The 14,210-nt window shown below is 55.1% G+C and overlaps 1 protein-coding gene across 4 annotated transcripts in view; it reads right to left on the reverse strand.

Moving 5' to 3' along the window:
• Nucleotides 1-5,893: 5,893 nt before the first annotated feature.
• Nucleotides 5,894-14,210, reverse strand: part of PLCG1 (phospholipase C gamma 1) — a 46,521-nt gene continuing 38,204 nt past the window's right edge. Inside the window, exons 22-32 of one of the 4 annotated variants that reach the window (XM_088538709.1) lie at nucleotides 14,072-14,168; nucleotides 13,886-13,952; nucleotides 12,926-13,083; nucleotides 12,496-12,592; nucleotides 11,727-11,951; nucleotides 11,150-11,298; nucleotides 8,904-9,018; nucleotides 8,103-8,264; nucleotides 7,755-7,843; nucleotides 6,800-6,984; nucleotides 5,894-6,077 (exon numbers count right to left, since the gene is read on the reverse strand). In XM_088538709.1, coding sequence (XP_088394835.1) covers nucleotides 6,035-6,077; nucleotides 6,800-6,984; nucleotides 7,755-7,843; nucleotides 8,103-8,264; nucleotides 8,904-9,018; nucleotides 11,150-11,298; nucleotides 11,727-11,951; nucleotides 12,496-12,592; nucleotides 12,926-13,083; nucleotides 13,886-13,952; nucleotides 14,072-14,168 — 1,387 coding nt within the window. In that variant the 3' untranslated portion in view covers nucleotides 5,894-6,034. Of the gene's footprint in view, nucleotides 6,078-6,799; nucleotides 6,988-7,754; nucleotides 7,844-8,102; nucleotides 8,265-8,903; nucleotides 9,019-11,149; nucleotides 11,299-11,726; nucleotides 11,952-12,495; nucleotides 12,593-12,925; nucleotides 13,084-13,885; nucleotides 13,956-14,071; nucleotides 14,169-14,210 lie in introns of all 4 variants that reach the window. The other 3 variants (XM_088538708.1, XM_088538707.1, XM_088538706.1) reach the window with 3 other exon arrangements.

Raw genomic sequence — 14,210 nt, forward strand, 5'->3', positions numbered from 1 at the left:
GCTAGAGTACATTTTTCTTGTCTGCTCTGGAGCCTCACTGTAGCAGCCTGTTAAATCTCCAAGTCTCCCTTTAATCACTGAGAACTAGTACATAATAATTTTTCCATCCTGACCTGGAATCCTTTTCATTGTTTGGAGGGAACAAGCTGTTCTTCAGAGAACAAATGCAGAGAAGACGCCGTGTTGCTGCTAATGGCTCGAGCCATTGTTGTCTCCAAGGGATCTGCTCGTCAGGCAGCTCCTCTGCAGGCAGGAATTTGGCCTGTTACAGCCCTGCGCGACAGATCCCGCTGCAGCCACGCCGGTAGCTTCAGGTATTTGCCCCAGTCTTTTTCTTCAGTCCATCTACAGGAGTTCTGGCCTCATGCGAAAGAGCAAAATAACTTTCCCAGTTACTCTTCAGTTACCTGCTTCTTAGTACCTGTTCCTTCTTAACATGCCCATGTTGCCTTGGGTGGTTGCTGTCCACTTGAAGATTTTTTTCATGTATATATTCCTTTCTAATAGAAACCAGGATCTAGAAGGGAACTCTCGAGTCCAACCAAATGCAGTGTCAGACTATCCTGTCATAAACTAATCAAACCCCCACTCCAAATTGGTTCCATGCCTTGCCTTCACTTTTGCTCTCGGAAGGCTATTCCAGAACTTCACTGCCTTTGAATGGTTAGAAACTTTATTTAAATTTCTAGTTTGAATTATTCGTGGCCGGTTCATTCCTGGTTTGTTTTCAAGCCAACATTGTCCTTTAACTTAAATAGTTTTTGGTGTTTATCCACTGATGTATTTATGGAGAGTAGTCATAGCTCCTCATTTTTGCCAAGCTAACCCAGCCAAGCTTTCTCAGTAGAAGGTTTTTATTTAGTGAGAGCTTTTCATGTGGGAGACTTTATTGTTGGTGGTAAATGATATTTATTAGAAGGGTGGGTAGAAAGCCCCAGAGGATCGGATCCAGAGACTTACAAAAAAAAAATCTGTTTAAAAACAAAAAGCTCTTCCAGAACCTCATTCAAACGTGGTGTCTGATTTCTACCTTTAATTGCCTTTGCTTTTCTGATTCTTCCTTCATCCCCTTCTTCTCATCCCCTGCTGAGAAGGCCGCCTTACCCAGGCACGAGGAGGTCAGTGCTGGGTGTGCCCGGGGCTGCCTCTCGCCCAGCCGTTGGTGCCCACGTGGCACCTGAGCCCGCACCGGCTGCCTCTGCGGTCAGCGGAGAGCTCGCCGCGCAGCGCAAGGTGCAGGAGCAGCTCCTTGTAAAGAAGATGCCCTGCACCCTAAACGGAGCCGGGGCGTCCTGCTCAGGTGCAGACAAATCCTCCCGCAGATGCCACGAGCACGGGCAGTGCCTCCCGCTGACACGAAGCTCCCCAAATTCCTTCTTCCTCAGAAGCTATTGCAGGTCGTGCCTTGGCTTAAGGCACAACTAGCAGCCCTCCCACCTCTGCCGCGCGAGCTGCACCGCGCTCATCGCGAGGAGCGGAGCTGGGGATGATGTGCAGGCTGCCAGGTCCCAAGGATGGAGCCCGCGCAGCTGTCATCAGTCCTGTGTAACCTGCGGCTTCGCGGGTGACGGGGGGCTGGGTGTTCCTAGAGCTGAAGACACCAGTTCTAGGAGTCCTGAGAGTGTGAGTGTCTGCACAGTGTTACCTTCAGAGAACAAATACAGGTAGGTAATTTACTCTATTGTCTATGTACATGCAGGTTTATTTAAGTACACATATATACAGTTCAGATATGCCATTGATTCTTTATTGCATTAAGATGTACATTAAAAATGTACACTTTTACTAACTAACTGCTATATAAATACGTTGGAAATGTAGTTTGCCCATTCAAGGTGATTTTCTGTGGAATTTTTGGTGTACACTTAAAGGCTTATGCTAATTGCAAGAGTGATCCCCACTCCATCTACAGAAATGCTTAAGGATTATGGTATGAACTGGTCCCTTCAAACCAGTTTGTCAGGCATTAGCTGTTTTTTTTTTTTTTTTTTTTTTTTTTGTGGCATTTGGATTGTATTTGGCCTGTTTTCCAGAGAGAGGGGGGAAAAAAAAAGAGAAATCTTGTGAGCTAGGGGGAGAATTTCCCGGTGTACACAGAAAACACAGCCTTGAGGGTTGGAGGCTGCTGAGGTTTTGAGCTTTGTCTCCATGCATTCATACAAGCACAGCAGGAGTTTTCTTTCTTTTGGGTCAGAGGAATTTTAAAAAGTGGTTCCATGCAGGCTCCCCTCATGCACCACGGCCGGGGAACAGGCTGGCAAGCCCTGCTGCATGGGCAGGGTAAGATCGAAAGAGGACTGCCAATATACAGCTTTTGAAGCAGAAATCGATAAGTGAGGTCCCTTTCTAACTACCCCACTGTTATCTGCATTTTTAGTTGACTTGATACTTCCTTGAAAACTTAAGCTAAAGATCTGAGGGTTTAGCTCTGTAGTCCTTTGTTTCCCTATAACTTCATTTTTGAAGCTGAAGAGAAGCAGGTGTCATTTCTGGATATACTCAGGTTTTGGTGCAGGACTTCAGAAATGTGTTTGCATCTGAAACTGAAAGAAATGAGAGGTGGCTTGACAGTCCCAGCAGCAGCTCTTCTGGTGTTGAGAGGAAGCGTCACCACAATTCGACTCAGTGTGACTATTTATCATTGTTAATCAAAGATGACTATGATGACCTAAAGAGCTTAAGGTAGAAGTCATGCAGCCAGCATCAGTAGGGAAGGGAAATTAATTTCTTCACCTCCATCAGCTATGTGTGAGCTTGGGTTTGATAGACACAGTAGTAAGCATCAATTTTAATCCATGTGAATCTTGTTACTTATTTCTCTGAGGCTGCTTAGATTAAGGTCGCAATCCAATTACTTAACAAGCTGAAACCCTGGTTTGTGCTGCACCTGCCTCACTCATGTAAGGGCTGCTGCTCCTCCTGGTGCGAGGAGCAGCATTAGTAATAGCAACAGGGCCCAGATGAGATTTTTTTTTTTTTTCAACACAGCTCTGTGTTTCGTATGGGTAGCTTATTTTTCTGTTCCTTGACTGATATCCTGGAAGTCCTTTTATTATTATTATTATATTTTTAGCAGCACATTAAACAAACAGTGATGCACAGGAACCTATTTCCATTTGCCTGAGATCCAAGTGCTGCTGCACGTCGGGCCTGCAGCCAGACCATGGACACAAGCGTTTGCTTCAGCTTCAGGTGGTTGACGCGGTCCCTGTCCCCTCCCTGCTGGGGCCTTGCCCTGGTCACTGTGAGCAGCCATCAGCCGATGGCAGCTGTGACTAGAAATCCTGCAGACGGGCACACAGCTTGATGCAGAGCCCTAACGTGACAGTGACACTTGCCCAGAAGCTGGAGGTGCAAAACATCCGCTTGGTTTATTCTTGCTACTCATCCCCTGTCTGTTCAGGAGGATGTGGGAGGTTAAGTGTTTGCGGGTCTTATTCCTATTTATTATTTTTTTTAATTGAAAAAGCAACAGTTTCGGTTAGAGGGAGAAGTCTGTACTCTCCCCCTTGTGATCAATAGCCTCTCAAGAGACATTATGCAGGAAACCTGATCAGATGGTGATGGTCAGAAGCTGGGGTAAATGGTAATCAGAAGGGAAGGTGTTTTTCAGCACTTTAGGCACAAATGGGCAGGGTAAGATGATACTGCACCTTCCCCACGGTATTTCTGGTATTTTACAATCAAGTTGATTTAAAAATCCTTTAAACTGTTCTTCTCGGCTTCCCAGATAATTTTGGCTTCGCTTTTTGAATCGCTCTATGGCCTGATGTGATTCTGTTCACAGGGATGTCCGGTGGGGACAGATTAGGCAAAGTTATAAACAGGGAGCAGAATGGACTTGTGTTTTTTTTTTTTTTTAACAAGTTTAATTTCTGCTGTATTTTTGTTTTCTGGCACTGGTCTCTGCCAGGAATGCTGAATCAGAATCACAAACCTTACTTTAAAGCGGAGCAAGTAACCTCTGTTATCTAAGCAGTGATTTCTTTTTCTTTGCTTGTTCCAGTAGAGAGTGCTCTCTTGGCTCAAGTTGGCCATTTTTTGATGGTGTTAAAGCCTGTTTTTCCTGTACTGATGGAGGTGGTGTTAGGAGGACTCTTGCTTATTGGTGCTAGCGAAGGTTGGGATAGGAATCCACGGCATAGAAAACTTCTTGCTAAAACGTTGCACTTTTTCTCTGTGCCCCATCTGACTCGTGGTATCGTAATGGGTACGTGGCTGTGTTTCCCCTTGCACATACTAACATTGCACTAAAAGAGAAACTTTGGGAACAGCGTGTTGATCACTTTGTTTCTCACCAGACCACAAAGTCAGCCTAATGGGGTCGTTTGTTTGTTTGTTTGTTTAATTAATATTATTTCAAAATCATGCTGGTGCTGAATGACCTGGAATTTTTGCTTGGATTTATCCAAAGGAAAATGTAATTGTAGCTGCAACGGGACCTTTCATAAGGGTGGCCGTGTAGCCAGGGGCAGAGCGAAGTCTCTGCCGCGTAACCGTCTTTGTACCGGGGAGAGGCGGCGGGGGGGGTCCAGTGGGGGTGTTATTGTGTTTTTTAAGACCACAATTTTCAATGGTCACCTTGGAAATGTGTGAGGCAGGAACTAGTTTTTACTTTTGGTAAAGGTTTTAAAGAGAAGAGGGGGGGAAAAAAAAAAAAGGAAAAAAAAAAAAAAAGTGAAGCTGCCTGTGACTGTGGGCTGTGGCTATTACTAGGGCTAGGGTAGCTTGTACCTGCTATGGACTTTACCTGCTCTTATTCTGAGGGCAAGAACTCCCTGTAGTGACAATGCCACTTCTGCGAAGTGAATGGCAAGTTTCCCTTCCTTTTGTATATGTGGATGTGAGGGTGGGAGAGGGGAAGAGCTTGCTTGTACAGTTTGTTGAAATGAAACCAGACATTTTTGGTTGTTCCTAAATAAAGAGCGTAAAATATGAACAAGAATTGACTGGTGATTGGAACTGGGGTTGGGTGAGCCCACGGGCCTGGGTGCTTCGCTATGTCCTGCACTGCCGCCCTGGACTTCAGGTGCTGCTTTGGTGCAGGGTGTCCCATAGGGAGCCACTCAGTCCAGACTGGGGAAAGCTGCTCCTTGTGTTGGGCCCTGGCCTAAATTAGTGGGTGTTTTTTTCCATTTTGCTGGGCATCGCCATGGAAATTTTCACCTGCAGCCTCTCTGGGGCCATGCAAAGCCCCAGTTTTGCAGGGAGATGGAGATGGAAAAATACAAAGATGAAACAAAACAGACAAATCTTTCCTACGAGCCCTTCCGCAGTCTGCAGTCCCTGCCTGGCTCTGGTCCTGGTCAAAACGGCACGGCCGGCCATCGCTCATGTGAACACAGTAATTTTTTTGCCCTTTTGAGTGAACAGTTTCAAAGCTGGGGTTGTGCCCAGCTATATCATTTTTTCCCCATGGCTGCAGTGGTCCCCAAGGCACAAAAACAACTCACACCCGAGTCCTCATCGCAAGCAAGGGCGGGCAAAGGCACCAGCGAGCCGAGACGCCACACGCTTAATACTGACACATTTATTGTCGATTAAAGCTAGAGCGGCCTGTAAACGTCGACTGTCACTACTGGACCCATCGGCAGTGGCTATACAGGTAGGCAGACGGAATCCTGCCCGCGCCGAGGCCTCGTGCGGGCAGCACGGGGCGGCCTCGCGGGTGCCCCCGGCGGCGCCGAGCCGCGACCGCCGTCAGCGCTGAGGCGGCCCCGGCTTCCTGGCTCTTGTCCTCGCCATTATAGACAGTTTCGTCTCTCACCTCGGCGGCTGGCAGGCTCCGCACATCCATACACTTCATTAAGGGTTTCGCGGTGAAGATGGGTAGGTGTTGGGGGTTTGTTTGTCTTTTTTTCCTCCAAAATTTTTTTTTTTTTTTTTTTAGTTCTCCGCTCGAACGCTCTTCAGCGGAGAAGCTGGAAAAGCTGCCTGAAAGTAGGCCATAGCAGTGCCGTTTCCATAGAAACCAGTTCACAGCGTGCCGTGACAATCACAAGCACTGGAGGTGCTTTCAGCCGCCCGCCGTGGGCTACAGCCGGTTGTCCCCGTTGACCCTGGTCCGTCGCAGGAGCCTGCAGGGGGCACAGAGAGGGGCGCAGCGCTGAGCGGGTGTCCCAGCAGGACGGGACGTGGCCCTGCGCCCGTGGAAACAAAATGGCTTCGGCAGCAGGGAGGTCGGAGCCGGCTCCGGCGGCGAATGCCAGGGCGCAGGCAGCGCTGGCTTCCCCCTAGCGCTGCGTCCGCGCCAGGCCTGGCCAAGACCGCATGGGTCAACAAACCCGGGAGGAGCAGCTAACCCCCTGCTCCCTGGCGGGCCACGTTCGCCTCAGGACACGGGTTTCATCTCCCTCTGAGGAAGAACTTTACTGTGAGGGTGACAGGGCACTGGAACAGGCTGCCCCGAGAGGTGGTGGAGTCTCCTTCCCTGGAGATCTTCCAAACCCCCCTGGACCCTGTGCCCTGGGTGTCCCTGCTGGAGCAGGGGGTTGGACTGGATCATCTCTAGAGGTTCCTTCCAACCTCAACCCTTCTGTGACTCTGTGCGTTTCAACCCCACATGTGCCCCAGCAGCAGCTTCATCCAGCCTAGCTCTCTGGCCAACGCTGGTGCCTCCCTGCTGCCGAAAGAGCCAGGAAGGAACAGGCCCAGCCTGGGGGAACGCGGAATCGGCCAGCGCTTCATGCTGCTGCAGCCAGGTCTGGCCTCCTCAGCCTCCGACCACCACCTCCCCCTCATCCCTCCCGCAGGCCTTAGGTCAAACGGAGCTCGAGCAGCCTCCGAGCGGCTGCAGTACCTTCGCTCGCGGCTCTCGATGTGATCCGTGAGCTGCTCCTGCGATACGCGGAAGTCCTCGAAGGGCTGCTGGTAGCGGGACTCGAAGGAGCCCTCCCTGGCTCTGCCCGCCAGGAGCTGGCTGGAGGCGTCCCCCGCTCGCTCCCGCAGCGCCGAGCTGCTGAAGAGGTGAATTTCGCCGTTCTCCTGCTTGAATGGGACACAGGCGGCACTGAAGGCCTGGGGGTTTCCAAATCTGCACGGCAGGACCTGCCTTTTCTGCAGGCCGTGTGAGCAGAGCGCAGGGCCCGGCTGCACACAGAGCCAACGCGCCCGGGCGGCCCAGGGCTGACAGGGGCTCTGGGTGGGCACCGTGCAGCTGCTCTGCCTTTTACAACCATCAGCAGCTCCCAGCAACTGAACTTTTTAATATGGAAATAAAAGAAACATTTTTCTCAAGAGAACCCTACCCAGCTGGCCCTGTATCACCACACTCCATGACACTAAGCTAGATGGGATGCTGCAGATCTGCCTCCTTCAGCATTTAGAGAAGGGATTTATAGGGAAGCCAAGGCAGAAATGTGCCTGAAATACCTCTGGCTCAGTGCAATAACTGAAACTGGTAGGACCAGGATATCCTATCCCTTCAGCCCTCTATGACGGCAGAGCTCAAAACACCCCTGGTCCACGGGAAGGAGCAAGGCGAAAGAGAACAACCCTTGCATTTAAGAACATGACCCCAACTGCAGCCATGACCAGGGCTCTGTGGGACTCGGTTGCCTGGTGTGCGTTCAGCTAATGCTGCGTTCCAACCAGCAGCCCTCACGTGAGCAGAAGAAGAGGGTGTGAAAGGAACTGTGCGAGGTGGGGAGGAAGGCCGGCAGCGCCGCGCTGCCCAGCAAGGAGGGATGGGGAGGGCTCTCTGGCTTTGCCCCAAGCCAGGTGGCCTGCACACCTCTCGTGTGAGCCACTCTTACCTTGCTAGGGAAGATGTCTATCTTGACAAGCAGAGATGCTAACTCCAGGCTCTCACTGTAGTTGTTCTTCAAGGGTACAGCTCGGAAACCTAGTGCAGAGACAGCCTTGGCGTTACTCGCAGTACATGCGATGTGTTAGTCCCCATGGCACAGATCTCAGGGGGGCATTTTCCAATTCCCCTCCCCTCCTCTGGTGGCCCCGAAGCGCCAGTGAGCCAAAGGATGTTAGCAAAAGTGCGTCCTGCTTCCTTCTCCTGTGAAACTTCCCATCTCCCTGACCAAATATTTGATCAGTAGATTGGTGAGGACCAACATGACACACACATGCACGGTCCCCGAGCTCTCTACCTGTCTTCAAGCCTTTCACCAGGAAGGTAGCCTGAGCCAAGAAGTTCTCATCGCTGAACATGTCCTCTTCATACACCACGAAGCGGAGGAAGGCAAATTCGGGATTGCTGACCTGGAAGTGGAACTGCTTCGGCGTCCAGACAGGGTTGAGGCCGTTGTCCGCTGTTCACAAAACACCACAATTACAGAGCAGCTCCGGCATCGCTCCTGCGCTCCCACTGCTCCCCGCTCCTGCCTATTCAGAGCCCAAAATGAGGAGCTGGAGGGGGCAGCGCTCCTGCTTTTCAGCAATGCCCATGGTTTATGGAGCAGCTCGGAAAACACAGCAGCCTCCTCCCTACCCCTCACCTGTGCCCTGCTAGGGGTGTTTCCAAGCATGTGAATACGATCCTCCATGACCCCTCTGCTTCAGTATCAAGAATCCCTGTCACCACTGTGTCCAGGACACCAGCCGAGTTCCAGGGGGAAACCCAGCACACCGGTGCCACCTCTGCCTCCAGACACGCCGCCACCAGGGCCTGGCACTGCAGCAGCACCAGCTCCTTGCAGCTGCCCAGGCTCAGCCCAGGCCCCGGCGGGGACACGGGGTGCCACCACAGCCCCTAGTGCCCAGTGCCCGGGCACGGGCAGTCGCCCAGGGCCTTGCTGCAAGCAAAGCTTCACCTCTCTACGGGCTCCCCAGGGCCACTAATGGGCCCGGCAGCATCATCCCATGGGGGATGAATCCCCCAAAACTGCTGAGAGCAGCTGGGAGGGCAGCAGACAGCACCCCCGGCAGGGGAGGGGTTAAAAGCAGCTCACCCACAATCTCTGTCTTCTGCTTCGTGTTGTCGTACTCGGCCCCGGACACCTCCACCTCCACAAGTGGACAAACGATTCCCCTCCCGTTTTTGGGAAGGTGCCGGGCGCCCAGGACCTAGGGAAGAAAGGAACAGAAAAGCTTTGCCACACACAGAAGCCAAGGAAAAGGCCTTGTTTGCACACTGAGGAATTTTCTTTCCAAACAAATCACCCCAGCTCTGCTAAATGGAGGGACAAGGGACAGGGCCAGCCAGGCCAGCCCCAAGAAAAAAAAGAGCTCCAAACCCTGCAGGCTGCCGTTACTGATCTCCCTTCAACTTGCAAGATTATAAAAGGCAGCTGAACCGTTACAGGCTCCCACCATCCCTGCGGGAGGGCTGAGCCTGTGGCGACAGCACCTTCCCGAGCCAGCCAAGCAGGATCCGCACCTGCTCGGGGCCAGGCCACCAGGCTGGGACTCCTTTCCCTGGCCAATCTCCGGCAACTCGGAGATTTCCACGGAGCCGCTTCTTGTGCAGCGCTCCGAGCGGATGTCGTCCCCGCTGCTGTCCCCCTTCCTGTTGGCAGCACGGCCTGTGCTCGATGCCAGGGACAACCTGCTTCCTCGCAGGAGGAAGAAACCCCAGCTCCCTCTTGCCGGTGGCCATCTGGCCCCGCGCGGCTGCTGCGGGGGCCACGCGCTGCCAGGGCTGCACCGGGCGCTCCGAGTCCCGCTGGCCTCGGGGTGGCTTTTCCATCCCGAAAGCTGCCTTTGCTGGGGACATGGGGCACTTCTGCCAGAGGACAACAGCTGAGACCACCTCTTAAAGGAGACGGTGGCTGCAGCTTTACCCCAAGACACAGGAAGAATTTACAGAGTGCTGCTGTGCAGACGGTGCACGGAGCCAGCATTACCTCGGGAGACACCGGGTGCAAGGTTAACATGCTGTCAGCAAATTGCAAGCCCCTAACAGCAAGATCTCTGCTGCCTCGTCCCCAAGGCCTGTGTGACATGAAGGGGGCTTGCAGAGATGACTGCCAGGCCACAGACACAGAGCCAGCCTGACCCTGGGCCCACCAGGGATCCCTGTACAGGCTGCTGTGACAGCCAGGTCCAAGCATGGAAGCCACCTGGCCTGGCAGAGCCGTGGCCTCCGCATCGAGCAGCTGTGAGCAAAGGGACCCCTAAAGCCAGGCAAGGAAGGACCTGCCTGGCACGTGTGTTTCAAGTCAGGAGGATCTGGGATCTCGCGTGGTGCTCATGTTGCCCCTTCCCTCCTTCCAGGTGGAGAGGGGACTATGGGGGCAAGAAGCAGCTGTGGTTCCCTTCCAACTACGTGGAGGAGATCTCCAGCCCCAGCAGCCTGGAGCCGGAGCGCGAGGTGAGCGGGTGGCTGCGCGCGCGGGCGCTGGGAGGGCTGCAGCTCCCTGCGCGAGGGCTCGCGGCCGGGCCTGCTCCCGTGTCCGACGCAACCGGCCTGTGCTGTCCTTCCCAGGGAGGGCAGCGCGGCCTGGTGCTCCTGCTCCAGCACTCGGGTATGTTCACACAGCCCTCGGGAAGCTCAGGGCGAGGCCGCCCACCCCGTCCCCTCCTCTCCTGCTGCCTCCCTGGGGCCAGCCCTGCTAGCGGAGCGGGGGCTGGCAGAGCCCCGTGCCACAGCTCACGATTGCCACCTGCCGGCACCGGCCCCTTGGCCCGGGCCCTCTGTCCAGCGCTGCCTTCACGTCCTGTCTTTGGGCTCCAGGGCTGCAATTCGCTTCTGCGAGGCCACAATGAAAGCAGCAAAACAGACAACCGCTTTCCTGCTTTTTTCCACGCAGAGACACAGCAGGGTCCCTCCATGCTCCAAACAGGAGGCTCCCCGAAAGCAGCTCCCGCTGCTCCTCTGCGGGCACCCGGGGAATCCGGTGGCACTTTCTGCCTGTGGAAGCACCCCCAGCCCTCCCCTTCTAGCTATTGCTCTCCAGTCCAACCCTGGTGGGACGGTTCTGAACAGGAGCTGAAGCAGGGAGTCAGATGAAGAACAGCAGCAAACACAGGTCAGAAACCCGTGCAAAAATGTTACTTCACCACACCGGCCCCAGCTCACTAGAAATGCCTGGGCTGAGTCCACCTTCCTCCCCCACAGGGATAACCTGCCCCATCCACCCAAGGGGGCACACGGTGCTGCCCCGGCGTGAGGCCCTCTGTCCCCAGCGAGGGTCCCGGGAACTGCCCTGCCCGCGCTGGGGAGGAGGGGAGGGACGGGCGCAGGGGAGGCACCCACCTCGATGGAGATGGAGAGCGGCTCGACGCCGCGCAGCGTGCTCTTGTCGAAGGGGTCGAAGAAGTCATCCCGCATGTTGGGCGGCTGCAGGACGTACCCGCACTGGCCGCTGGACAGGAACAAGGCCTGGTTCATCTGCATGGGCTTGTCTGGGGAGCAGGAGGAGATGGGTAGAGGTGGCCCTTCCACCACAAGCCAGACCCCCCAGGCTCTCTGTGCTGTGCAGGAAACTCTTTGCCCCTTACCAGCTTATTCCCCTGGACCTCTCGAGCACCATGTGCTCAGCGCAGCTCCTGCATGCACCTGGGCCAGGGGACCTCCCCAACCAGATCACCCTCCTTTTTTCTCCTCCCTTCTCTTCCTACTTTCCTGGTGTTGACTCTAGCACTCATCAAACCCTTCTGCGAGATGCTTTAATTCACAAAAGGGCTGGAAAACCCAGAAAAGAAAGGAAGACAGAGGAGTTTCCAGCAGGTTAGAGAGCTGAAGCAGCTCGTAGAAGGGTTCGGCAACAGCCAGGGCAAGGGAAAGGCTGGAGTGACTGTGCTGCAGGCCGAGCCTGCCCGGCTGCTCTCACCTGGCGTCTGGAAGTTGAGGGCTACCAGCTGGCTGCCGCAGATCCACATGGGCAGGGGGTCGTAGTTGGAGGAGTCGAGGCGCTGGCCCTTGGGGTAGATGCGGGAGAGCTGCAGGCGGTTGTACTGCAGGAACTTCTTGCCCTTGATCTTGTTGACGTACTTCTCCGCTTTGGTCTCAGGGAAAGAGGACATATCCCGGTAACAGGCCCTTTCTGTGCCGATCTCTGCGAGAAGAGAACATGCAGCTAAGTCATGAATGCTCATGGAGGCCTCACAGGGTGGTACCTGCTATGGGAAAACAGCTTCCTCCAAGAGGTCTGGCTGCTCCAGCATTCTCCATTCCCACTCCAGCCACCGCAGGCCCCTTCCTAACACTGCCCTCTCCTGCCCTAGCTCCAATATTATCGGTCTCACACGCTCCACTCTGCTCTGAACTGGTTTGCTGGTAGCACAGCAAGAGCAGGTTGGAAGCATCAGCACAGCTCTGTGAGGAGGGCCCCGACGCGCTGCTCCCGGCCCTGCTCCCCAGCAGCTCGGGTTGGTGCCAGATTCCAGCTATGGCGGGGACAGGGAAAGGAACTTCTACCTTCTAGAAAGGAAATTTTCAGTTCTCCAATGTAAACTGGTTCCAATTTGCTTTGGACACCGGTTCCCCATGGCCAAAGGCGAAGAGACCATGCTTGGGGATGCACAGGAGGGTCAGTAACCCCATGTTACTGCCTGCTACAGCCACGAGATCACAAGGATCCCCAGGAAACTGATGCTCACTCTCTTCGTCGAAGGGCACGGGCCGGCAATAGACGACCAGCTCTGAAAGCTCCAGGGCAATCTTCTTCCTCCTCTCCATCATCTTGCCTTCGGAGAGCTGTCGAGGGGAGAAGAGAGGCTTCAGGGCCAGCTCGTGAGCTGCAGGCAGGGGCACTCTGTGGCCGCCCCGCTGCAGGGTGCCACGAGCCGGCAGGTCGGGCAGGCCCTCGCTGAGGGGAGCACAGGAGCACACGAAGGAGGAACCCGCGGTGGCTCCAGCCGCCCGCTCAAGCACAGGGCAGCCGCAGCTTTGCCTGGGAGTTGCAGGCAGCCGTTTGCCCACCCTCTCCCTCAGCCTAAACCTGCTCCCTCCGACTCTCCTCATCCCCCTCGGGAAAGCCCAGGGCTTTGCTACAAGACGCCTCCCCCGTTCAGGGCTGTCCGGACTCACGCGGGCATCGGCCGTCTGCGCTGCCTCCCGGATCTTCTTCACCCAGTCCAGCAGGTCCTCGTGCGTGTCGGCCGCCACGTCAAGGGAGAGGCGCGACACCGAGGCCATGCTGATGGAGAACACGAACAGGCGGTTGTTCTTCCCCTCGGGGCGGATGGCTGTGCGGGGAGAGGGAGCAGAGCGGGAGGTCACCGGCAATGCTGGGTTTGGGGGAGGCAACGAGGAGGGGACCAAGGCTGAGACCCCCTCGTGACTGTCCTGGTCTCCACAGCTAAGAGAAGCTGCCATTTCTGGCGAGCGAAGGCAGGAGAAGTCACCCAGGGAGCAATAGGTGATGATACAAAGTGCATCCCGAGGTCCTGAAAAGATCCCCACGGCCTTTGCACCACCCTTTTCCTCCCATTCCCAAATATTCCTTGCTCCTTGCCCTGAAATGCCCTTGCTCTCTGGAAACAGTTCTAGAATAAGGTGCCCTCTGGGCCCAGGGGGACAGTGAGAGGATGGGGGGAGCTGCAAGGCAGATCCAGCTCTCCGGAAGCCCTGCAGCAGGCTGGCAGCAAGGTCTGGGCACACATACACAGAGATCATCACAGAAAATGTGTAGGAGCTCTACAAAGCCAGCGTGAGAGCTGTTGCCCTTGCGGTGGTTGGGATTGACTCCTGCTGCTGCCCTCTGAGAGGACAGATTCAAGATGTCCTGGAGTGGCTCCTCACCAGACACCAAGGATTGCTCCTTCCTACCCCAATATGCTCCTAGGCTGCACCCTGACACGCAGAGACATGCCCAGACCCAGCATGCAGAGAAGCAGCACCCACGTGCATCACTGCACAGGAACAGGCACTGCAGACCTGCCTCCACTCGCAGCAGGCACGGGGTCACTTACAGACAGTCCCCAGGGGGCCCACAAACAGACCACACACGTAACATCCCCCTATCCTCCATCCCTCTCTAGCACTCACCAATCTGACAGGACGGCACGTCCAGGACCCCTCCGAGCAGGTCTCCCAGGGGGCTGTTCTCATCCAGCTGCTGCTGGGGAGGAAGCACAGGATGGTTGCACTGGACACGGGAGCAGGCCCGGCCACGAGCCCTCGCGCAGGGAGCTGCAGCCCTCCCAGCGCCCGCGCGCGCAGCCACCCGCTCACCTCGCGCTCCGGCTCCAGGCTGCTGGGGCTGGAGATCTCCTCCACGTAGTTGGAAGGGAACCACAGCTGCTTCTTGCCCCCATAGTCCCCTCTCCACCTGGAAGGAGGGAAGGGGCAACATGAGCACCACGCGAGATCC

The sequence above is a fragment of the Tinamus guttatus genome, unplaced genomic scaffold, assembly GCF_059628265.1.
Source record: "Tinamus guttatus ecotype Peru unplaced genomic scaffold, ASM5962826v1 Tinamus_guttatus_pri_ptg001150l, whole genome shotgun sequence".
In the NCBI taxonomy this organism is placed as follows: domain Eukaryota; kingdom Metazoa; phylum Chordata; class Aves; order Tinamiformes; family Tinamidae; genus Tinamus; species Tinamus guttatus.